Source organism: Drosophila teissieri, chromosome 2L (genome assembly GCF_016746235.2).
Source record: "Drosophila teissieri strain GT53w chromosome 2L, Prin_Dtei_1.1, whole genome shotgun sequence".
Taxonomy (NCBI): domain Eukaryota; kingdom Metazoa; phylum Arthropoda; class Insecta; order Diptera; family Drosophilidae; genus Drosophila; species Drosophila teissieri.
In genome coordinates this window covers 2,046,888-2,071,105 of record NC_053029.1, presented here as the reverse complement: position 1 = coordinate 2,071,105, position 24,218 = coordinate 2,046,888, and the positions used below count along the sequence as shown (strand labels likewise).

Sequence of the window (24,218 nt, the reverse complement as noted above, 5' to 3'; positions counted from 1 at the left end):
TTGCATTACCGATAGGTAGTTTAAAAGATTCCCATAACGCTTAGGTTGCATTAGTCTATAATACAATTATCACATTCCTTTTGATGATGATATATATTCGGTTTTAATTTGCATCTTGACTCGATTATAACTACACTCGCTACGCCGGCTAATCCGTGATTATTATTGCTTAAGGAATCACCCGTCGAGGGATAATAATATACCTAGCCAGGGACTGAATTTAATTGCGTTTATCACTAGGCAGGCTTACGGACTAGTTCACTTAGTTGCTAGCATGACATGTAAAGCGCACGGAAAGGAACACAGTAGCGTAGCAGACAAAAACCGGGGGCTATCGCCAGCCCCTCCTCCATTATCCTATATATCTAGACCATGCCGAATCCCTCGCTGCCCTCGCTGATGGCCAAAAGCAGCGACTTCTCGAACTGCTCGTAGCTCTCGTAGTCCGGCAAACACAGCTGGTTGAAGCTGGAATCGAAAAAGTTTCGTTTTCAGAGAACGGCGAGATTAAAGGCAAATAATGGGCGATGGAAAAAGTTCACCCACCAGGTGTGCGCCGTGGGCAGGTTGCCAAAGGTCGGGGCCGCCGTTATCTGGAACTGCGGATTCAGCTCCTGGAATCCCCCGGGCGGCAACTGGGAGCATCCCGTGGTGAACTGCAGCAGCCGGGCCATCTCCGTCTGGCTGAAGTTGCTCACTCCGGCCCAAAACCAGGCCAAAACCCGCCGGAACTCAGCCGAATTGCCGTTGGCGATGTGGTGCGCCTTGAAGTCGCTGATGGAGTATTCCCCAGTTCCGCACATCAGCAGCTGCACATGAGAAAATATTGATTTAATGCAGTGCAATTAAATTAAGTAATGAATTCAGAGCCAGTCCTTTACCGACAGTTTATAGAAATACTCACCTCCAGTTCGTTCTCATCGAAAATGCTGAGAAGGTTATCCGGTATGATGGAGTTCAGACCCTTCAGGAAGCTGTCTACCTCATCCTTGACGCTGTTGCACAGACGCTGCTGAGCCAAGGCGTCCAGGTACTGGTTCTTGGTGGCATTGGTCACCCGCGTCCTGGCCCCGTTGGGTATCAGTTCGATGGTCTTGCTCAGCTGTCCACTGCTGGAGTCGTACATCTCCTCTACGAAGTACAGCTCCAGAGTGTCCGTGGCATCGAGATCTGTGTCCAGAATGTACTTGATCTTCGACAGGTACAAGTCGGGATCGTCCTGTTCAAAGTACTGATAGGCAAAGAGCGAAATTAGGTAAGAACATGATTTAATATCTGGCCTTTCCTAACTAACTAACTAACCTTGTAATGCACCCTCAGACCAATAAGTTGGGCCAGAAAAGAGCGACTGAATCTGGCCCTGACCAGCTGGCGATAGGTGCCGCCCAAGGCGCTCTCAAACAGACACTTTCCCACCATCTTGCCGGCGAACTCGAAGTGCTTCAGCTTCAGATGGGCAGGACGCGTGGGATTCGGATGGACCAGCGCCTGATGCTTGTCGTGGAAGGTGCAGAAGAGGCCTCCGCGGGCGTCAAAGAGGGCACTGCAGACCAGCTCAAACCACTCCCTCCGCAAACCACCCCAGTCGATGCCCTGTTCACCCTGGAAGGTGACCTCGAAGTTGCCACACCAGTCGGACACCGAGAAGCCCTTGGCGGCCTTCATGCTGCTCTCCAGGATCTTCTCCCGCTGAACCTTCAGGGCCATCTTCTCGTGGTAGTAGCTGGCATGGAATTTGCGAACCTCGTGGTAGAAGAAGTCCTGCTTGTCCTTGAAGGTCTCGGATCCACCAATGTTCTTCAGCAGAAAATGGGTGAAGGTGGCAGCTATGATATTCCGATCCTTGGAGGCCAACTCGATCTTGGGTTGGGCACCGTCGTCTATGATGAAAACAGGGCCGTGCAGCTGGGACACCAACTGGGGCAGAAAGTGGAACTTGGTCGAGGGACACAGCCGGAATGTGGCGATCCTCTTGGGAATGAACTTCAGGATCATCTCCTTGATGGTCACCTGGAAGATCAGCGAGTTCTGAGCCCTCACATTTCACCCGATATCAATGTGTTCCCGAGACTACCACTCACCTGTTTGGGTCCCACATAGCAGAGCACCTTCCGCGGCTTGTTCTTGGACACACCGAAAATACTCAGCAGTTTGGCCTCGTAGCAGATGTTGTGCTTCCTGGAGGCTATGTTCTTGTGCACCAAGGTGGTGTCGCTGCCTGGAAGGGGTTACAAATTCATTTATGACTTCTGAAGATTATTTCCACACACTTACTGCTCAGCACAATGATGTCGAAGTCGCCGTTGGGCAGCTGCTGATCCCGGTAACTGATCACTGCCCGCAGACAAGTGGGTTCCGGAAACAGAGCTGTGACGGACACCCGCGAGTTGACTCTGTCGTAGGCGAAGACAATCGCATGCTGCAGTTTCTCCACCGGAACTCCATGCAGGTCGTATATTGCCACTTGGTAGCCCTGTAAAATAGCATAAACTAGTCAGTGTCAAGGGATCTCAAGAGTATGAACGTGCTGTACCTGCAGTGCCTCGTCCGATTGGTTCTGGTCGAACAGACAGGAGTTGCCGAACTCATCCCGTGGCTCGATGTGCATCAAAGTGGGTGCACCTGCGCAGCAGATGACCGTGCTGGCGGGCCGGATGAACCTGGATCGCCTGGCATCGATGGCACCTGGCAGAAAGGATCGCAGGAAGGGCGATCCGGCGATGTGACTGGCGCCAATCAGCACGGATATCTTGTACTGGCCCGCAGTGCGAACCGTGAACTTGACCTTGGCGATGTTGGCGTTGTTGGGATCGGTAGAGGAGCCCAGTTCGCTAATGGTGACCACCTTGCGAGTGCCCTCGGTGACCTCGACGAAGAACTGGTCCGTATCACAGATGGGATATGGCTGGCCGTTGCGCTGGAAGAAGCGCACCACGAAGCACATGGTGCCGCCGACGCTGGCGGGATCCTTCCAGTCCCACTGCACCTTGCAATTGGCGGGCAGCAGATACTTCCCGGTGACATATTGCAGCAGGGAATGACGGGCCTGCAGATAAAAAAGGCATTTAAATACCCATTCTATCTAAAATGCCTTGGCGTTTACCTCTGGGGCCAATGAGGGCTGTGTCATAGCAGCCAGGGTGACGAGGCCGGCGACTGAGACGGATACGACCAGCATGCCGCCCCATGTCCATGCGTCTTGGTGCTGGCTGCTCTTGACCACCGTCGACCAGAGCTGCGCCTTCAGGGCGTCCAGTTGGGCCTTGGACGTGGGCAGGTTCTGCCGTGCTCCCGACCACAGCTGCCAGTCCTTGCCGAGGATCTTGCTGGCCCGTGAGTCCTCCAGCCAGTAGACGTCCTCCAGCGAGGCGACCTCCACGGCCAGCAGCCGTTGGTAGTGGTGCTGCAGCCGGTGATCCCGCAGCCACTCGCGCAGGATCAGCTTTTGCTGCAGATGCAATGCGGCCCGCTGAAGACGCTGCTCGTCCAGAGGGGGCAGCTCCGGCAGACGCTCCGGATCGCCGCAGCTCGACAAGGAGGAGATTCCTATGATGAGCGGAAAATATTCGACTTTTAATCAAGGATTTCACCGGGCTCAGCTTAACTATAAAACCCAATAAACCTTACAAATGTGCACGTTGCAATTTCGAACTGTGTAGCTCGGCAATGAGGGAAATGAAGCGCCTTACAAATAGAGTCCAACTTTTCTGGTAATTGAGTTTAATGGTTAAAGTTTCGGAAACTTTGCCGTCATGTCAACTGTTTGCCAATGTCGCCATCAACGTCGAGGCCTCCATCCGTCACTATACGAGTACTTCTGGGCTCAACGACTTCCGATGGTGTCTAAAATTACAGGACAACTAATTTGGTCCGGCGACTACGTCAATGCCGTCGATTGCTCCCATTTTTGTGCCTCCAACAACAACTGGCAACTTCCAATCAATTACGTTTCAATTTTTTATGACTTAACCCAATGCCGAAACCGAAAATAGCCAGGGAAACGACACTTAATGCGTTGTTTGTCGCTTATCGCTGGCTGAAATCGAAAACAAGAGGTTCCCCACTGTCACGTAAGGACCTTTTCTCCACCTCCTTGCGATTCCTTGAAAGCCTAACCCTGTAGTTACGGCCCTCCCGCTGTTTCCCCCAACCTCAATTCGGCGAAAAACTTTCATTTGGCATTATTGCAGCTCAGTTGTTGCTGTTAGTTCGACTTTTCACCAACGTAAAAACGTAAGTGGGTGACAGAGACAAAGAGGAAAAACTCCAAGGCGGTGGGGAAAACGTGGAAATGAAAAACAGTGGTTTCATTTAATATGCTAAGTAACTTCGAAGGGGAGAAACAAGTGCAACTGTCCCGGAGCAGAGAAAAATTATAGTTGAAATATTCATGAAAAGCGCGAACCAATTTTCCAATTTATGCCATTGGAAAGGAAGACTATTTTCCCAGCAGCAAACTATATATGTAGATTTAAATTTACAATGATTTTATTACCACTCACCATAATGGAAAATAACATTCATGAGCAAGAAAGCTGTGCCAAAAAAGTGTAATAATCTTTTGCGGCGAATGGGGGTGAGGAATCTCTGAATCTCTGCTGATGGTAAGGCCAAATTAACCCCAGGAAAAGTCACACCAGCCGGCTAGTTAACCTCGGTGAAATGCACTTAAGCCCGGCTCCCACGGCGGACCACGAAATCCAGCTAAGCCAGGGACCGCAGGACTACGGAAAAACTACGGACCACGATAGACCGCAAAGCGAGTAACGTGCAAACGAACCCAGGCCAATTGTGGTTAGAAGGGGTGGGGGTGGCGAACCCCCTAAATCCCCCTCGGAAAAAAGTACAAATAATAGAATATTCGAGCATGGGGTCGATGGTGTAGGCAAAGTTTGCGTGCCTGACATTCGAAAACGAATTCATTTCGTTACCAATTTCTTTCGCATTTCGAAAGCCCCCCATTGGCCACACGCCCCGAATTCCTAACTTGTTCATATTTCGCGCGAAACGAACAACTTCCGTTTGATTTGGCCAAGGCGATAGGAAAGTATACGTATTTCGATGGCAGAAAAATGCCCAAAGTGCCCCCGAACAGCCCGAAGTGGCAACAATGAAAAGTAACTTTCTACAGAAGAAAGCCGTTTGGCCTTTTCGGCGCTCTACTCTGAATCCCTGGTTATTTGTATAATTAAAGTATTTCCACTGCATATTTAATGGCGCTGCAGCAAACGACCTTTGGCCCGATGGCTGATGGCTGATGGCTGAACAGGAATTACTAATCGTTTTTAATTAAGGACCAGCGACAGGGTGACGGCGGAAAAGCTGGGAAAGTCACCAAAGTGGCGAGCTGACAAACAAAGCCGAGGGGAAGGCTGCTAAATGAAAATGCCTTCTGAAGGTTAAAGCGCGACGTGCCAGGATGATGATGATGATGATGATGATATAGATGATGGGCATGATGATGGGGATAAATGTCAAGTGAAGGCGGGGGAGCAGCAATGACTGATGAGGCCGACTTTTGACAGTCGGAGCTGAAATGATGAGGGAAGGCAGGTGAATAACGCCCCAAGTGAAAGTCCTGGAAGGCCAGCAACATTCACTCAGAGAGGAGCGAATAGAGACAGAGATAATTCCCTTATCATAAGTTACTCAACGACATCAGAATAAAAGTAATTAAAAGAACTTAGAGCTGGTTCTAATTCCATAACGTCGGGCAATTCGATTTAGAGCGCCTGCAGTTAAGCCTCTAATTGAATATTCACACTTAGGCACTGGAAATTCGGTCGATTGTTTGCATTATAAGTATTTTCGGTTAGCCCAGCGCATTATTGAATTATAAATAAGTCTATTTCCTAGCCGAATCAATTACTCATGCCGCACGTGCAACGAGGCGTATGCTTGATGTTCTCATGTCGTTCTGCCTGCTGATAGCCATCTATAATTAATGCAGTTTATGGGATGGAATAATTTCATTTGCGGCATGTACACAAAATGCGAGCAATAGACTGATAAACACATTTGTGCATACAAACAGTTATCCAGTTACCAAGAGGTATACTAAAGACGAAGTAACTTTATGGAAATTCTTACCCATCGCCTCACCGAAGCACAGTTTCACTTTGAGTGTGGGAAAACACTTGCCACTCGTGGCACGCAGGACACCGCCCACGTTGATGTGGCCAACTATCATGGATATATCGTAGTGGCTCGCAGCATCGGGAGCACGTCCCCTATAGACGACATAGCTACGGATGAGCACTAAGTCCGACCTGAGGGAGGCATCTCGGGGTGAGCAGTGCATCTGACCCATACGCTCCTGGTTGTATTTCCTTTCGCCTGCGTTAATTTTGACAAACAACTCTAGAAAGACCTGCTGACTCTCGAATTCGCCCGTAATAGTGGGCCCTTCTCCACTGCCAAGTTCTTTTGTTCGCTCATTAGCCCAAGGAGGGCAGGTTGGCCCGGGCGAAGCGCCGGCAAAGTGCTGGGCAAATGTTTGCCGAACGAGCCAACTTGGCCTATTAGCCGAGGACTGCTTAAGGCCAGAAAGTACAGTGCTTAATGCTCAAGAAGGTTTTTTTCTGATTTGTCATTAAAGAAAGCAGCTTACTCAAGCGCTTTATAAATTAGTACTGAACTTCTATGCAATTTAACGAGCAGAGATTTTTAAAGTTGGTTGGTACTTTTTACCAAAACTGCAACTCCTTCGAAAGAACTGAAATTGTAAGCTCATTTTTTCTCACACGTTACATGTCTTTATCATTCTTCCGAACATTGATTTTACAATCTCGAAACGCGCTGTTCTTGCACCATGCCACCTTTTCCAGAGGGATGCACGGAATGATTTCGCTGTTTATTGTTTGCTTTTGACTGTCTGCCCTCGCTTTTCCTCCGTTTTCCTCCTGGAATGCCCTGCTTTTCCATCGTTTTCCCTCTTTTTGTGCTCCTGCTCCATTGTTAGCCCGCCATTGTTGTGCTCTTTGCTTTATCCTTTTTTATCGATTGTTCTCCGACGTTGGAGGCTGCAGGAATTACAATTTGAATGACATTCGATCGCAGAGGGGCGCGGGGGGAGCTGCAGGGAGTGCAGAGATGTTGAGCGGTGGAGGGGGAGGAGGGAGGCGGGAACGATTAAGGTTGCCACAACAAAAGCCGCAATATTTTCCTTAACCCCCTTGCTCCTTTTGTGTTTGTTTACCAAAGTGAAAAATGATAAAATTGCCAGCTTCATCTTCCACCGAGGACATCCTGTGTGTGTTCCCCCCTCACCCTCATCTCTCTTAGTGGGTGCACTCAAAAAATAAATTCTTATATTTGAAAATAGAAAAGCACAGAAAATACACATTTTATTAAACTCTCTCTTCTTGCAATGAACTGATATTCCCTCTATATTTATTTTCAGTTTGAAGTCAAATGTTTTTCTGTGGGGAAAATGATGAGCTCCACTCTGAAACCCATTCGCAACATATTTGATACGAAAAGGGAAGGCACTGCAATACACTTCTCATACAGCTCCCCATTTTGTTGTGCTCTTTAAGTGGAGCTTTAAGTTTCGAGGAGAATAGAGGGAATATTCCAGCGACATTCGAGGAGCTGGGCGAGTGAACAATGTGCGCTGGCTGCACTCGACAGCTGCAACAAATTCGTCCACAAATATTTCATCTGCTTACAATAATTTATGTGCGCTGTCTGCAGCAGACAGCCAGCAAGAAAACAAGCAGCCGCAGCGAAGGATGTGGGTGCCAGGAATATTTGCATGTTTAATTTAAAATAAAGCGCACTCACTGCTTTGCAGCAGAAACTCATACACTTGCGTCTGCGTTTGCGTTTGCGTTTACGTTTGCTTTTGCTTTTGCGTTTGAGTGTAGGTAGAGTCATGCGATTGCAGCAGCACTCACCCGGGGCGTGCCACACTTGCCTCAAGTGGCGGCATAAATTCAAATGCCACTTTGGCAACAGACTCGGCAAATTACGTATACGCAGTGTAGGCACACAAACGGCAGCAGACACCCCTCTCTCTTTATCTCTCTCTCTCTCTCTGTCGCTCTGTTTTTCTCCGCGTTGGCTCCCAAGTGTCCTTACAGCAAGCTGTGCTCACCTCTCCCCATTTAGCATCCCTTTCCCCGCAGGATTCCCCGCTTTCAATATAAATCTCGCAATTTGGGCGAAATATGTAGCCAAAATACTATGAGCGACTCAAGTGTTGGATGTTGCATGTGGTAATAGGACGTAGCTGAGCTACACTTTCCACTGCTGAACTTTATTTTGTCTAATTACGGCAGGAAATGAAAGTAAATAACGAGTTAAATATTTTAACAAAACTGCAATTGGAGAATTAAACTGTGGAAAGGCACTGCCCAGCAAGAAGCATAAAGACCTTAGGCAAATTCAAAACACCTGTGTTTAGCCCCATAATCTCAAATCTCGATATGAAGGACCCTCTAGACAAACCATACTCTATCCATACTTTCCAGCCAGAGAACAATTTCATTTATTTGGAAAAACATTTAGGCACACAAACTCAAGGATGTGCAGGGGTTCGTCCTCCGGGGAGCGACAGCAATGGAGACAGGCGACAGGACAAAAGGACGGGGCCATAGAAGGTGACAGGAAGTGCAGGAAAAGAAGCCATCATCACATAGTTCCCCAGCCCTTTCCCCGCCCCGCTCCGAACTGCAGTTTACCTAAGCCTGGACAGACAAAATGAGCGTTGCAATGAAATTTTTAAGCACTCACACCGGCAAACATCGCCAGGCATTTGGAAAAAAAGGGGCGCAGTTTGAGTGGAAGGTGTTGCCGTGGCAATTGCCTGCAAATGATGCCACAGCCGAGAATCTCGGACAAGATGACTGCCTAGTTGGCAGGCGATAGGGAAAACCAGGCAGGAAAAGGCAAGAAAAGGCCCCAGTAGCCGGTGGGGAACTAGCAAAAGAAACTAGGGGGCGGAAATGAGAATACAGAGAAAATGTTTTACTTGTTGCAAATTCAAGGGGTTATTAGACATGCAAAAGTAGCAGTGAAGTAAAGCTTTGTTACTCCTAAGCTTCTATTACTATCAAACGATAGTTATCAGTTAGAATGCAAAATGTCTGTCAAAGTTTCTTCCAGTGCATTTGAAAAGGCGAAAAGGCTCTGACTTGGAGCTCCTTTGGCCATCGACAAGCAAGCCGCAGCTGTTGCACCTGTCTACATAGCTCACCGTTGTCTCCGCTTCCCCACTGCTCCGCCCGCCTGGAGTCGCCTCCCCTGCCTTCCCTTTGCCACGCTGCTGCTGCCGCACATTTTTGTGGCAAGGATGCAAACATGTATCCTTTGCATGCGGGCAGCCCGCACAAGCCGCACGGCACAACTTTGAAGGCAAACAGATGTTCGCCGCTCACTCGCAAATGGGGCTCCCCCCGCCACCTAGCCACACCCCCCTTTCAGCAAGAAGGTGTGACATTAAATGTCGCTTAATTTGAGTGCCCCTTGGCGGCAGCAGCTGTTGCCGATGGTGCGCCGAGTGGCAAGGATGCAGGAAGCTGGATGCTGGCACACATTTGCACTGCGGCTGCTTTGGCTGCATTAGGAAACCGCAAGAGGAGGCGAGATGAGGCAAGAGGAGGGGGCAAATCATCAGCCAGGGGCATTATTCACACTCAGGAATGTCAGGGTAGCGGGGAGGGGGAATAAATTCTCGAAATAAATTGTACGAACATGATATGCAGCTGCAATTTGCATTCTATCGATTTATAATTGAGTGGGAGTTTTGCAGTTGAGTTTTGCAGGGAAATGAAATAAAATGCGGTGCTGGCACAGAAATGCTATTAGAAATGGTGATGGCAACTGGCCTATGAAAGCACATAAAGTTGCTTTATATCGACCATAATTGCTTGGCTATAAATGTTCAATAACAGAATATGCAGGTTGCAATTGGAGAGTTTTAAAACAAATGTGAGTGTACCAATTGTTGCAGTTGCTTAATTATTTTAAGCAATTATATGCATAGTTTTATTGTTATTGCATGTCATCAGTTTTGCTAGATGAATGTGCCTTATTTAATAAAATAATTTAGTTCAGCGGTAATCTGCAAACATTGATGCTCATTTTGCATGCTTATCTGTCCCAAATTCAGTGCAACAACTCTTCACAATTCACATCGTATCACAATTGTATGGCATTATTTCAGGCGCACTTCGACCAAATGCAAATTCAAATGAAATTTCAATTGCTGAATTAAAAGTCATTACAGCTCTGGCCCAATTGTTATGCAAACAATAACCCTTAACCTACTTCCGGCTGGCAGTTGGTGGGCTGCCATAAATTCCATTATTTATTCATTAATTTGAGGCCATTAAGGCCCTGGCCTGAACCTAATCAAAATTTGCTGGCTCTCGCAAAATAGCATAAGCGTAGTTTTCAAAGTTTCACTATTTGAACTCTCCTCTGTTTCGAGCAATTTAATTAGGCACGTGGCCTTTTTGTTTCTGTTTCTGGCTGGTGGGCGGAAAACTGCATTTTCCCCGGCCTTAGACGCGAAAATCCACAAAAACCAATTTGCAACTTTAATGCACACACACACCCACTCACATACACAAGCGAAGCGCAGGGGCGGAAAATGCCGCCGACACGCCCACTGAAAAGCAGTGAAATATCCACTGACATGAGCCTGCAACTTTTACCTCCGCTTCTCGAATTTTCCGGCTTATTTTTTGCTTTGCCTGCAACTAACTGGGTAAAGAGAGGCCAAATTGGGTTAAAACCATAATGCCAAAGTATTAATGTTGCAGCCAGTGGACGGTGGGGGTTTTCCGGGGGCGCCGCCGCAAACATGAACCGATTTAGGTAACCGCTACCTCTGTGTATATGCACCCACATATATATGTGGCAAACATGGCAGAAAACATTTGCCAACTGCCATCAGCACCGACTGCACACTGCACACTGCCAGAGAAAGCCTTTCTCTGCAGCCCGGCAATTAATGGCCCAAAAGGTAGAAGGGCAGCCATTGCAAGTTTATGCGCCAGGTGCGGGCCATGCAAATACCCTTGAGAATGGTAGTAAAATCCCTTTAGAGTGGATAAATATATAGGAGCTAGTCTAACCGTGCAACATCGATTTAAAACCACAAGAACACTAGTATATAGAAACTAATGTCAGCAAATACGTTTCAGTTTAAGTTTTATTCAAATTTCATTAAAGTGGTTGCACATTTTAATATTATTTTTCGAGCTGAGTGCCTGTAGAAGCCTTGGAAAATAATCAAAATTTAAGCGTGCCCGCTTTGCTCGTGAATTCCTGCGGGTTCCCAAGGACCTCCTGTGTGAAAGGCGAGCACCTGCTCCCAATCCCAATTGTTAGGCCCTGCACGAGGGTATGGAAATTCGGAAAACGCAGGTGGAACATGGAATATATGCTTGCCTACGCTCGCACACATGCATACATGAGCAGGATATGCGGCTTTCTCCCTCCACATTCCACTTCTCACACCCCCCATTGGCAACATGGGAACTCGCATAAACAAATTTACACGAACGAAGCTGCATCACTTTGGCATTTGCCAATTGGAGTTTCGAGCTTCGAGTTTGTATTTGTATTTCTATTCATATGTGAGTGGGAATGTGTGCGTGCCTCGAAGATCCTGAAGTTGAGCGGAAAATACTCACGTTATTTAAGCAAAATAGCCGGAAGTAGAACGGCCGATTGGAAACATGCATTTTAACTCTGCAACTCTGTTGAATGACACTTATTGACATCGCTTAATTGGGCGAAAAGGAAACAGTGGAAGCGCATTAATGCACTCATTCCTTTGCAGTCGACTAAATGGTATTAAAAAAGCGTCAATTAATACTATCAGCTGTCGAGCATCGGCATTAAAGTGGACAATCAGGTTGAGGGCTGTCATTAATGAGGTTTCAAGGATTATCCTTTTGACACAATGCTGACTCGCATTTAATTAAATTGGTATCTCGATTTTAAAACTTGCTTTTCAGCCTTTCTACCATTGCTGCAGTTCAGTTTTTAAAGTTCTCTTTAAGGACTAAAGTCGGAAGTTTAAATTTTCCTTGGCCAAACACTGCAGATGTTGCATCATTGGGCCTGCACTTTGCCATTTCGATTTCCCGGTCTATAACTGCGGCCAGACTTAGGCCTTCCCACACCGAAAACCGCTCATACATTACGTGCATAAGAGCACTTTGCTGCCCATTTGCGTTTTGCATTTCGGACTGGCTTGCAGGGGGTCCAAAACTCCCTTCCCTTCCCAGAACTACCCCACAATCCCCTTTTCGCAGGCTTATGTCACTGCCATGCAAGCGATTTCCAGCCAGTCCACGAATGAGGGAAATCCAGCTCGACTTTCCAGCACTTGACGTTCGTTTTAATTAGAAACGGGGAAAAGTGCACCGATTGCACACGTGAGGCTCAATGCGAAGGTTAAGCTAGCTTAATTCTGCAGTTCCACGGCAAAGGCTTTAAACAAAAACGTAAATATTTGAGCATTGTTTTAATAAACCATATGTGTTTGTTTGCTCTCTGTGCACTGTTATGGCTGCGCAGGGGAAGCGGAAACGGAAGCACTCGAGAATGAGCGCCATATTGCGCATACGCCGCATTAGCCAAAGTCAAATAAGGAAACCGAATTAGAATTTGATGCACCCGCTACACGCGGCCTTTGATCAACGAACTCACCTGAGGACGAGGACTGCGAATGGCGCATTGTGGTGGCCATGGCAATGGAGTTTATTTCCGACTCGGGCGACCACATGGTGATCTCACTTCCTTTTGCACTTTGCGTTCCAGTTAATGCACCCTGTATATGTAGGGTTCGTTTCACAACCACAACTTAATGGCTAAGTCATGTTGGCCACGGCCTTTTCGATTTCTGTTACGCCCACTCTCTTCGTTGTTTTGTAAATTTTAATTTATTAAAAAAGTTTTGCTCGCAAAGTTTTGACATATTTCATGCATAGCTGCGGATTACCAACCGATGGCAGCTGAGGGGGCGTTGGTAACAAAACCTTATAGTATATATGCACACTTTTTGTATTAGTTGAGTAACAGTTTAATGAAATTAAAAGAAAATCCTTAAATAAAAGTGGATGAAAAGTTGAGAGGAGAACACAATTTATAATGGAACGAAATGGTGCTAGTTGGATTGAATAAACTTCTTAGTACAGATACTTAAATTTATCGAAGGACTCCACTTTAAAGATATAACATCTTTTTCTATATTTTCCATACAAATTCCATCTATTTTCTATTCAAGCATCACACTGTAAGCTGCTTTATAGAGATTCTCGTTTTTCCTCTACTCCATTTCCTCATTTTCTCCTCCAATTTCGCAGTAATTTTCGTTCTTTGTCTGCCAAGAAAATATATATGAAACTTGCCAAAAGCTTAAATCAAAATGAAAGTTTATTCCCTCCCCATTCCGATCCCTCGCCCCGCTTTTCTCTAATCCAGTGCCTTCATGACCGCCATTAGCTGGCAGGAAAAGTGCCCGCCCCTCGGACCCCCCGCAGCCTTAATTTTAAACACATTTTCAAGTGGCAAGTGCCAAATGACAGTGGCAACGAAACAACAACACCATCTATCTGCATCCTTGGGCCAAAGGGGTGCAAATCGGGGGCAAATCGAGGGAAAACTAGGAGCGTTTGATGGCATTGTAAGCACACACCTCCCTACTCCCCGCTCTTGGCCGCCTCAAATTGCTGTCATTAACTTGAAAGTGCAGGGAGCAACAACAGCAAGGACACTGCAAGAAAACAAAGTCCTTTTCTTCAACAGCGACACCTATTTCAACAAATATACTTAAATACTTCTCCCTATAAAAGTGTCATCTGCTCTATTTTTCTCAGTGTTACTTGTATTTAATAAAAGGTGCAGACCTCCTTTTGTTTCCAGTGGATCCGAGGCAAAAGCTCCTTGCTGTTGACCTGGCAAGGACAACTATTCCAGATCTAGTGTACATATACCTCGTGTTCAAGTAGCTCAACCCATTGCGAGTGGCTCTATGTAGTTGCTATTGCCTTTTCTATATAGTTGCTATATGTTTATTTACGCAGCTGAGACTCAATTACAGCCAAGTGTGTGAGACGTGAGCGGAGGGAGGGAGCGGAGGGAGAGAGTGAAGAAAGTGGAGAAAGCGAAGATAGGGGCCATGGTCCTCTGCGAAGAGAAATCGCTGAGAACAGCTCAATAAAAACTACAAACGATTTGCGCGTGCCATCTCGACAAGGATAATAAACAAGCTAGTTCGCAGCCGGCAGGACAAAAACATCGAATTGCAAACTTCGCCCAACTGGCAGGAACTTTCGGAAGAAGAGAAAAATGTGTTCTCAAATAAGAGAAAGCCATTTGAAAGATAAGTGTTTCAAAATCATTCAATAAATTGTTTCATAAAAAAACAAGCTAAAGCTAATGGAGATTCAGATCTATTTAAACCAGTATATATCGACTTCATAGCTACCTCTAACAATATCGGAAACCTTAATTTCTGCTGGGGAAATCTTCCACTATCTACCATTCAAACTTTAGATATCTCCGGCGTAATCCCATTTTCACTGGGCAATCAAATCCTGTCGGTGACTGCCACTTCGATGTGCAGAAGTCACCCATCTTGATTCGTGGGCCCAGAAGGAATGGAAAACCTCTGGACAGGGCCAATATTTATTGATGGCGCTCTCGACATTGACAGTGGGGCAAAAACGTGCGGGAAAATTATGCGGCATTGCCCCTGCTGCCCAGCGAAGTCAATAATTTCGTAACAGCCACCGAAGGCAGCTTCTCTGGCGATGATCATCATCGCCATCATCATTTCCATGGGGCAAGGTGGCCATTGATGGCGCCATTTTTGTTTTTGTTTGCCCAACCGATGTGCGATTTGTGTTCCTGTGTGTGTGTGTGTGTGTGTGTGTGTGAATGTGTGTGTGCGGGTCCTGCGACTGCGAGTGTGTGCGAGATATCTGGTAATGTGAGCTGACAAAACTTTCTCCGTGTGTCTGGCACTTGTTTGTCTGCGTTCGTGTGTGTTTACTGTCGGAATATGTAATGAAAGTGAGCTGTTCATTTGCTTTGGGATCATCAAATGGCCCGCACACTGGCAGAAAAATTGCCAGGAAGACGGTTGGTTGATTAAACAATAATTTACCAAATATAATACTTAAATTTGATTTGGATATTTCAAATATTATAAAATTAAACCTTTTAGTTTGGCATCTACTTCTTGTTTAATCAAATATTCAATTATATGATTTTGGCAAGTGCATGTTCAATCTGCCCTCCATTTACCATTTCCCCTTCCGCCTTTTGTCTTGCGTGTAAAGCAAATAATGGCTCGTGCTATATTTTGTTGTTTTACGAGTCGGCCAAAATATAAAACCAAGTAAAAAATAGTAGAGAGTGGCAACAAAAAGGGCAAGTAGCGCCTGTGCTAACCATAACTTGTCATAAGTCTGGGGGTTCTTGAGTTCTCAGGTCGGAGATACGAGTAGAGCCAAATATAGGCATGATACTGAAACTTTTATGAGTCGAAATGCGTACTTTATGCTAATACGAAGTGCAGGCTGGAAAAGGGGCGAGGACTTTGGGGCCAGGACCAACTGGAGGCCGGGAAAGTCGCAGATGGAGAATGACTAGGGATATGGGGGAAATGCGGCTAGATTGAGAGACTGCGGCAAAGTTTTGCTACCGCACTTTGCGGGGAATATTGGGCCAAGAACTTTCAAATTATCCTCACACTGTTGGCTTCCCGACAAATGTCTGTAGCTAAATAAAACAGTGCCTAAAAGTGGTGGTGCCTAAAAGTAGACAACACAAAAAGTATTCACATGATTAAGCTATTATATGACATATTCTATGTATATATTTTCCAGGGTATCGTACAAATGAAATGCGTTTATATTTCCTATAAAGTGGGCTCTAAACTGTTTTTCATTTTCTTTGGCCTGCTCACTTTTTGCTGCTCTCCGCCGCTGTTATGCAAGTGGAAAATAATCTTTTGCGATGAAATGCGCAAATGGTTTTTTGTTTTCTCCACACGCTTTGTTTGTTCATTCAAGGACGCCACAAAAGCAACCAACAATATGATAATTTCGCAAAGCAGGAGACGGCTGAAGCCAAAATGAGATGTGGGAAACTTGGCTGCTGCATTATTATAATTGTGGCTGACAAATGCGACAAAAACAAGCCGCAAAGCAGCACAAGCAGCAGCGAGGATATGCCACAAAATGCCGTCGAGGGCCGTGGCAATAATGATAACTAACCGCAGAAGAGCGTCGCCAGCGCTGGGTAACACATACATAATAGGTAGGTACAGGTGAAGGTCCCTACAAGAAACGCATACTGATAGATACTAAATAAATAGAAATATGCATTTTATTCCAAGCAAAGGTTAATGATATATAGACATAAACACTAAAGCAACTAGCCTTAAAGGATAAAACTCTTCTACTGAGATCTTGCTAACATCATTAGGAAATTAAAGGTATCTTAGGGTTAGTGTTCCTCATAGGCGATTAACTGCAGACAGTATGTGTGTGCGAGAGGGACGCCTGCAGGCAGGAGGCGTGTTTCCGCCCTGACATCTTTGGCCTACATAACAAAAACAGTTGCAGCTGTTACGGCACCCGGAGAAAGAGAGGGGTAGAGAACAGTGATAGGGTGGCAGGAGGAGAAAGTGCGAGGAAAGTGAGTGCGAGTGCGAGCGAGAGGGAAGGGGAAAGGGAGGACCTACAATGAGGCCTCTTGTTATTTGCACATGTGTAGCGCTTGTTGTTCGTGTGCGCCTTACGGTGTGTTTTTGTTTTACTTGTCGTTTTGTTTACGGTGTTGTATTTTTGCGTTTTCATTCTTTTTTTACTTCGTTTTCTGTCTCTTGGCACTTGTGTCACTTTTAACTGCTTGCGAGTCTCCGCAGGCTCTCGGTTGGGGTATAAAACCTTTTAATTTGCTCAGCCGCATACTCCACAGCTCCTACTAGCCGACAAAATCCCCTTTCTGCCGACAAAACAAGCGCAATTTCCTTTTAATTTCCTTGCCAGCCGGAATGAAACAAAACATAAAGAAAAGCAAAGGAAACCGAAAAAGGTTTTCGGCCCGCAAACGAAGAAATGGGAATATTTTGTTTGCTTTCTCTGCCTCCATCGGACATTGGTCAATGTTTACCAAACAATTACTTCCTCTTTTTGTCGCACAAACTAAATGCTTCCGAATCTCCAATTTCTTGCCGTTTCCTTCCTGTCATTCCCCCTTCGATTGGGCAACCAATTCTCATCGACTCGCATTGCTGTCTTCATGGAAATATGCAAATGTTTGCTCAACACCGATTTCATCTTTCTTTTCTGCCTATCTCAGCTCAATCAGCTCTCTTCGGCCCTCGGGTATTTTTGGTAGCGGAAGTGGAAGGGAACGATTTGGTGACCGCTGATCAGCGCGGTTCCATGGTGTAATGGTTAGCACTCAGGACTCTGAATCCTGCGATCCGAGTTCAAATCTCGGTGGAACCTGAGAAAGTTATCTTTTTTTGATTCTGTTTTTATTTATTTATGTCTTGAACAATTATAGGTTAAATGAATTACATAATCCACTATATGTAAAATATATATATAACTATTTGCCCTGCGAAAATGAATAGCTTTCAATTACTAACATTTATTTATAAACCAGAATTCTAATTTTAAAAAGAGTGCCTTATAACACAAACATTCCTCATTCTCGGGCATTATGTAAGAACTGGTTGAACAACGTTGGCCTAACCTGTCCCCAAACATTGGTACACATAAACATTATACAAATCATTTCCCCAAATGCCACTTTATGCATAATTGACCGAACAAGACCCTTTTTTCTCTCGTGCCGTTAACTCATTAATTAATATGCAGGTCAAAAGTAAATGCGATTTAAAGGTTAAGCGCGTGTGTAGAAGAGGAAAACCGGAGAGGGAGGAAAACATGGGGAAAATGGTAGGTGCGACAACAAGATTTCGAGTGGACATGGACATGGACATGGTCCAAGTGCGAAATGGAGAGCATTGGTAGAGAGTGTCATCAAAATTAATTGCCAATTAATTCTTTATGAGCCAGCCGATCTGACCAGGCCAAAAGAATACAACAACGACAACCAATGAAAGTTGAAATAACAAAAACGCACGGTAAATCGCAAGGAAAGGCACACTGAAAAAAAAACAGTTGGAAGAACTAGAACTACAAAATGAAAATTTATGTAAAATATTTCAATTGAAGCACTTGGGCACCTAATAATAACATATTTCGACAATGTTCGTTCACGTAATTTTCCCATATTTTCCACGCTTCTGTTGCGAAACACTTCGCTGTGCACACACATTGGACAATCCGAAGATGAGTCAGTCAGTTTATTTAGATGGGATAATGGAGCACACGAGCCGAAAACACAACGGTGGCAATTCCTCCAGGAGCTTGGAGGCCTATAAACTGGCGGCGCACTGAAGTGTGATGGGGATTGAGGTGGAGGTAGGGGGGTTGGGGGATAATCTCACTCCGCCGTTCACGCCAACAATAAAAAATTAATATGCCAAAATGTGGAAAATTGTTCGGCGCGAAATTTGCTTTCTGCATGGACCCATCGCGTATTAGCAGAGATTAGCCATGGATCATTAGCTCTGAGTGGGCGTCTCAAAGGAGGGAGTTCAAAATAACAAAAAAAAAACACGTGCTTTCCTATATAGGTTAGGGCTCTTTTTCGTGGCTTTGTTGCCCTCGTTGTCACGGAATGTTGTGACAACTTTTGCGTGGAGAGGAAGGAAAGTGGGGTGAAATATGAGCAAAACTGAACGCGATGGAGCACAACAAATCATAACTTTTGGCGTTTTTCGGCCATTTATATTGGTCTTGTTATTGGTTTTATCTGTTTCTGTTTCGGTTTTTGTTGTTTCTCTTTTTTATTTGGTATTATTTGTTTTTGCCGTTGTACCAAGGAAAAACGGGGAAAAACGCGGCGGTTTCCCAGGCGTGTGGAAATGTGAAACCAGCGCGTCTCAAAGTTAAACCAAAACTGAGCATTTAAGGACTTTTACGATTGATTTTATACCGAAAGCCACACTCCGAAAACCGAAGCCGAGTGACACAGAAAACGCTCGTGTCCCGCGAAAGGAGCCGAAAATTCACGAGGACCCCTTTCGGAAAAAAGAGCTTTTGCTGCATCCTGGGCTCCTCCTTCTTCACCTGCTCCTCTTCCTTCACACCCTCGCCAAATCCAGCAGGTTGTTTTTTGTTTGGCGGGCTTTATTAAAATTACATTATCATTAGGCACGGCACCATGTGCTTAATTAGCTTATTTTATTATTTCTAAGCAACCAAATGCGAAAGGCTTAGGTGCGCCCACTTACTATACCCCAAAAAAACAATTTTTCCCCTAATTGCTTTTTGAACTTGTTTGTTTTACAATTGCTCTAAAATCTAATGAATTAGAAGATTTATAGTTGTGTATATATCAGTAAATATTAGTCCCGAGTAATAGCAAAAGTGCGATAGTAATTGAACAAAAATATATATTTTCGATTAATTTAAAAAAACAACCCAATATCAGAATAGGAACCCATTGGTTATCGAGGGTTAAACAATTCCAACGCCTCGAGCTCAAAGACAAGTTTATCAATCTTTTTATAACCTTAGCAACAAGATTGGTAACTATCTTTTGGCGCTCTGCCAATCAACAAAAAACAATAACAACTCGATGACACAGAAATAGATGGGAATATCAGTAGGCAACTTTCTCTTCCATGATCTTCGGTGTTAATCTGTCTGCTTGCACTGGAAAAGTGTCTCTTTTCATTCATTGCTCATAGAGGTTCTATGGTGTAATGGTTAGCACTCAGGACTCTGAATCCTGCGATCCGAGTTCAAATCTCGGTAGAACCTAGACGATTCTTTTTTTTTTTTTTGTAGGTTGCTAGTTTTGTTAATAAGGTATATTATCTGTTTTTAATATGTATGGAAATTATATTCCGAAATTTTACGTATTTACACGTTCGCTGGCTATTTTTGGGTCTCTTTAGAAAAGCGTGAGATCAGCGAGGTTCCATGGTGTAATGGTTAGCACTCAGGACTCTGAATCCTGCGATCCGAGTTCAAATCTCGGTGGAACCTGATTGAGATCACTTTTTTCTTTTAGTTGGAAGAAAAAGAATGATCATTCCATTCTGGTTCTAACGAAATCGTGCTTCATTTGCTCCGTCGACCGAAAATAACAAGTTTAATCGTAGCACGTGTGTTAAGAAAGCTCTGAAAGCTCGATTCGTCAACAAAGTACCGAAAGTTTCAGTGGGTGGGAAAGAACGGGACGGGGAGAGACCCCCATCAGCAAATACAACAATTTTAAATTATAAACAAAAGCCAGAGGCAACGGCATTAAACCCACGATAAGCCACAATGCAACGGCCCCTTTGATAATTGATTTGGCAATAAATCAATTATATACGCACTCACCTTTATCGCGAAACAACTGCTTATAGGACGCTAGGTCCTCCGATTCCAGCCATTCGTCGACGGTGGGAAGGGGCGGGGCGCTGTGCGGGGCGGGATGCGAGGACCAAATCAATAGCACTATCTTAACCAGCGAAACTGTGAACATCAAACTCAACACCAGGGCAATTAGGACCTTTAACGAGCGTTTCAACATAATCTTGAGAGTCCGATTAAACGCGCAACCGTCTCTTTCTAGCGGTAGTCGAGAATTTTTGATTTGGCGCTACGAATGCAGAAAATTGGCGAGCAGCAAAACACTATCCATAGCCACACGCGATAAACAAGGCGAGCATTATATCAGGTATTAAGTTACTTTAGCCGAATGATTTATGCAGAAAAAAGCGCAGAGTGCAAAAATGCAGCGAGAGCAAAATAAATGCACTGCGCTGCTTCTTCTTCTTCGATTTTGGCTGCAACTGTCAATCTGATACTGCGGAAATCCACTTTGTCCATTCACAATGGCAACCGAAACAGCTGATTAGCAAAGACGCCTACCACCAAGTAGATACCACAACCACGACAAAGCACGAACGTTGTGACGTTTGTGACTAAGTAAAGTTATCAGTTGTTGTTTTTTATTTAAGTAGTGTTAAATATTTATAAAAATGAATAGTGTTTATAAACTTAAAACATAAAGTAGAAAAAATAAAATAATAAATTCCAACTCAGGTTCCACCGAGATTTGAACTCGGATCGCAGGATTCAGAGTCCTGAGTGCTAACCATTACACCATGGAACCGTTTGATGGTTAAACGACAAAACCCATAAAAATTTTACATCATATGTAACATTTGATTTAGTTGATTTTCATTTTCATTGACTTTGATTTTTATAAATGGAAGCTTATTTATTTAAAAATGTACACCTCAAACAGTCAATCGTTTTCGTTAAAATACCACCAGGAAATTTTAAATTTCTGTGAGAACTTAACTTAAAGTGCTAACCAACCTATAATTAAAAACAAATATGAGAGTCTTAAAAATAAAAAAAATAGTTAAAATGTATTGAAAAATAATATAAATAAAAGTTTTAAAATAAATAATAAAAAATGCTTGTCAATCAGGTTCCACCGAGATTTGAACTCGGATCGCAGGATTCAGAGTCCTGAGTGCTAACCATTACACCATGGAACCGCTTGTCGCTGTGGCGTCCACAGCAGCTCAGAATTTCCGCTGGCCCTTGATGCTGATGTTTTTCGAGAAGGTAAAAGGTTTAATCGCAGATTAAACCGACGGTTTCAGAAATGCATGGTAATTTGCTCTTCAACGTTTTATTTGTTCAACTTTTGTAATTTTTTTTTTGAGTTTTTCAAGCACTTATGACTAATTTGATTTGCCAGCACGCGCATATCCGTAATCCGTATTCAGATGCATAATCACGAGTCGTTTGTCGGTTTGCATTGCAATGCATTGTCCGGGGCACTTAGCCGTAGTAGGAGTAGGGCGAAGCGTAGTATCCTCCGGAGTAGGCGTACGGGCTGGCTCCATAGTAGTACTGGGGGGCGGGCTCGGGGCTGGCAATCGGGATGGGGGCGGGATTGGCACGGGCAACTGGAGCGGGAACGGCCAGAGCAGCGGCGAAGAGGGCGGCGAAAACGACAACCAGCTAGGAGTGGAAAAACGATATTACAACAATGAATTTCAACGATTTCTGTATGGTATTAAAATTTGAAAGCGTAGCTTTAATTTAGTTTGCACAACTTGCTCGTGTTTGCCCAAACTCACCAGCTTGAACATGTTGTTTGCTTTGATTTTCCTTGAGGACTTGAGGTGCTTGTGTAGCGAATGCAGTTTGTGATTTGATGCTCTTCCCCACCTGCCAGCACTCTTATATAGTCCTCTGCGAGACGTACAAAATTCGCACTCATGACTTATTTATGATGTCGCACTTATGGACTCTTATCCGATTTATGGCCATTTCTGTTTTGCTCACATCATTCGACTATTGGTTTGTTTTCTATTTGTACTGCGTTAGTTTTTGTCAAGCCAAAACAAAAATTTCCTTCGCATTCTAATGACTTCTTATTCTGCGGCGATCTCTGGTGATGGAATCGCCTAGATATAGACTGGCCTTGAACGTGATTTCAGTCTGCGACTGGAGAATATTTCTTACTACGCTCATTGCATTTTAATTGGGAATTTCGGGTCTCGAATTTGGTCTACCATTCAGGTGATTAATGATTCGTAGACATCGTCGGGTGTACCGAATGAGATTGCGAAATATATTGTGTTTGATGCGATTTCAATCGTGATGACAATTGTTTGCGGAATTAATATTGGTAATTAGTAATAAATGGCGCAGAATGATTTTATTAAGAAATATTAACATGGCACCAGAGTATGTTCAAGTCTAAATCACAATCAAAAGGCTAGAAATGCACTTTTCAGGCTCTTATTTTAAGATGGCTTTTAAGATTATTATGTTTACCTAATAAAGTCTCATTCATAAAACGTTAGACTATAAATGAAAAAAAAATCCCAAACGCATAACATAAGATTATTTGTACTTCTATATTCACTTGCTTGACAATTCAAAAAGCTGTTTTGCTATCTCTGTTCAATAAATCCTCTTATCTCATCGACTTCTATTCCGGCTGCAAGCGTATTGCATTAAAATTGCCAAATCATGTATTCTTAAACTCCCAAATCGATCGAATTGACAATAAAGCCAAATGTTTGCCGCCGGCCAAAACGAAACCAAAAGCCGATATAAAAAGAGTCAGCGAAAGGACAGTGAGTTGACAAAAAGAACGACACACATTTTGGGGCTTTTGGGGAAGGGGTTCGTATGGAAAGTGGATGCCGCGCCGGAAGAGCGGCATACTTACAGATGATGATGATGATGGTGATGTTGATGATGGTGGCGATGTCGTCAGGCAAACAGATTAAGAAACAATAACGCTGTTTTGTGCTCAGTACATTTGGCAGGCATTAGGCGAGCGCGTTGAGAGCCGTAATGAGCCATAAACTTGGCTGGCGGGAATGCATGTGGAATACCTAAGTGCGATGCAGTCAGTGATAAGGGGCAAACAGCGGCTCAGATCCGGCTCAAAACGCCAATGTTTGTGGTTGTATAAAAGGCTGCAATCGGGCAAACATCGAGTGCAGTTCGATTCTGTTTGTCAAATCGAGAATTAACCCTTTCGTCGTCATGCTGAAGCTGGTGAGTGTTTGCTTTGCCGGAGGACATCAGCCTTTGATCCCGTAATCGCTGAACGAACGCCCCATTTTTGCGCTCCCACAGGTACTCCTCTTGCTCGCCGCCCTCCTGGCCGTTGCCATGGCTGTTCCCGCTCCAGGACCCAGTCCAAATCCCGCCCCGGTGCCCCAGTTTGTCTACTCCGCCGGCTATCCGGCCGTGGGCTACGCCTCCCCGTACGTTTTCTACGCCTGAACTCAGTATCCGGATTCACTGAATAAAGCCTTTTGACGTGTGCATGGACAACCAGTTCGTTTCACTTGATACAAATGCTTTGGTATATGTCCCATTTTTGAAGAACAATAAATAAATTGAAATCATACATGTAAAACTTCAAATTTGTACTTTACTTCTAAAAGGCCAGAGCTTTTCACGGAAAGCATTATCGCAATTCATAAAGTTTTATTGCACAGAATGCCTAAGTTTTACATTTTTATAAGTAACATCTGAAACTTGGTTTTATTTATGGGAAACATCTTTAAGTCTACAGAGATTTTTGATGTTGACTGTTATAAACGCCAGTAACATCATAGAAAT

The 24,218-nt window shown here is 44.5% G+C and overlaps 3 protein-coding genes and 5 non-coding genes across 12 annotated transcripts; 4 read left to right on the top strand and 4 right to left on the bottom strand.

The window, feature by feature from the left end:
• Positions 1–215: 215 nt before the first annotated feature.
• On the bottom strand, positions 216–20,892 carry LOC122625853 (apoptosis-resistant E3 ubiquitin protein ligase 1). Of its 5 annotated transcripts, none has more exons than XM_043805906.1 (9): positions 20,445–20,892; positions 3,104–3,546; positions 2,534–3,046; positions 2,275–2,473; positions 2,082–2,218; positions 1,303–2,028; positions 905–1,231; positions 547–809; positions 216–468 (listed from the first exon to the last, which is right to left on the bottom strand). In XM_043805906.1, exons 1-9 carry the CDS (start codon positions 20,635–20,637, stop codon positions 366–368), a joined length of 2,904 nt encoding a protein of 967 aa, XP_043661841.1. In that variant the 5' UTR covers positions 20,638–20,892; the 3' UTR covers positions 216–365. The 5 variants fall into 5 exon arrangements, with proteins under 5 accessions (XP_043661841.1, XP_043661849.1, XP_043661857.1 ...); XM_043805914.1 differs by having other exon boundaries at positions 1,303–2,010; XM_043805922.1 differs by lacking the exon at positions 20,445–20,892 and adding an exon at positions 12,670–12,913.
• Positions 17,415–17,486, top strand: Trnaq-cug. The gene has a single exon. It is a non-coding gene; the product is annotated as a tRNA-Gln (tRNA).
• Positions 19,806–19,877, top strand: Trnaq-cug. Its single transcript has one exon. It is a non-coding gene; the product is annotated as a tRNA-Gln (tRNA).
• Positions 20,034–20,105, top strand: Trnaq-cug. Its single transcript has one exon. It is a non-coding gene; the product is annotated as a tRNA-Gln (tRNA).
• Positions 20,893–21,150: 258 nt separating the features above from the next.
• Trnaq-cug lies at positions 21,151–21,222 on the bottom strand. The gene has a single exon. It is a non-coding gene; the product is annotated as a tRNA-Gln (tRNA).
• A 322-nt stretch (positions 21,223–21,544) lies between these two features.
• Trnaq-cug lies at positions 21,545–21,616 on the bottom strand. The gene has a single exon. It is a non-coding gene; the product is annotated as a tRNA-Gln (tRNA).
• Positions 21,617–21,746: 130 nt separating this feature from the next.
• LOC122614659 (neuropeptide-like 4) lies at positions 21,747–22,581 on the bottom strand. The gene is made up of 2 exons (XM_043789279.1): positions 22,208–22,581; positions 21,747–22,088 (listed from the first exon to the last, which is right to left on the bottom strand). Exons 1-2 carry the CDS (start codon positions 22,217–22,219, stop codon positions 21,906–21,908), a joined length of 195 nt encoding a protein of 64 aa, XP_043645214.1. The 5' UTR covers positions 22,220–22,581; the 3' UTR covers positions 21,747–21,905.
• Positions 22,582–23,558: 977 nt separating this feature from the next.
• LOC122614667 (neuropeptide-like 4) lies at positions 23,559–23,927 on the top strand. The gene is made up of 2 exons (XM_043789291.1): positions 23,559–23,645; positions 23,727–23,927. The coding sequence occupies exons 1-2, from the start codon at positions 23,634–23,636 to the stop codon at positions 23,874–23,876; spliced, it is 162 nt and encodes a 53-aa protein (XP_043645226.1). The 5' UTR covers positions 23,559–23,633; the 3' UTR covers positions 23,877–23,927.
• Positions 23,928–24,218: the final 291 nt, after the last annotated feature.

What these genes read in the sequence shown, in the direction of transcription:
- LOC122625853 (XM_043805888.1), bottom strand. Translation starts at nt 6,310, where the DNA reads ATGGGTCAGATGCACTGCTCACCCCGAGATGCCTCCCTCAGGTCGGAC. An exon ending in AATCGGACGAGGCACTGCAG is followed by an intron (nt 2,474 to 2,533) that starts GTACAGCACGTT and finishes GCTATTTTACAG; the next exon opens with GGCTACCAAGTGGCAATATA. An exon ending in GCTATGTGGGACCCAAACAG is followed by an intron (nt 2,029 to 2,081) that starts GTGAGTGGTAGT and finishes GTGAGGGCTCAG; the next exon opens with AACTCGCTGATCTTCCAGGT.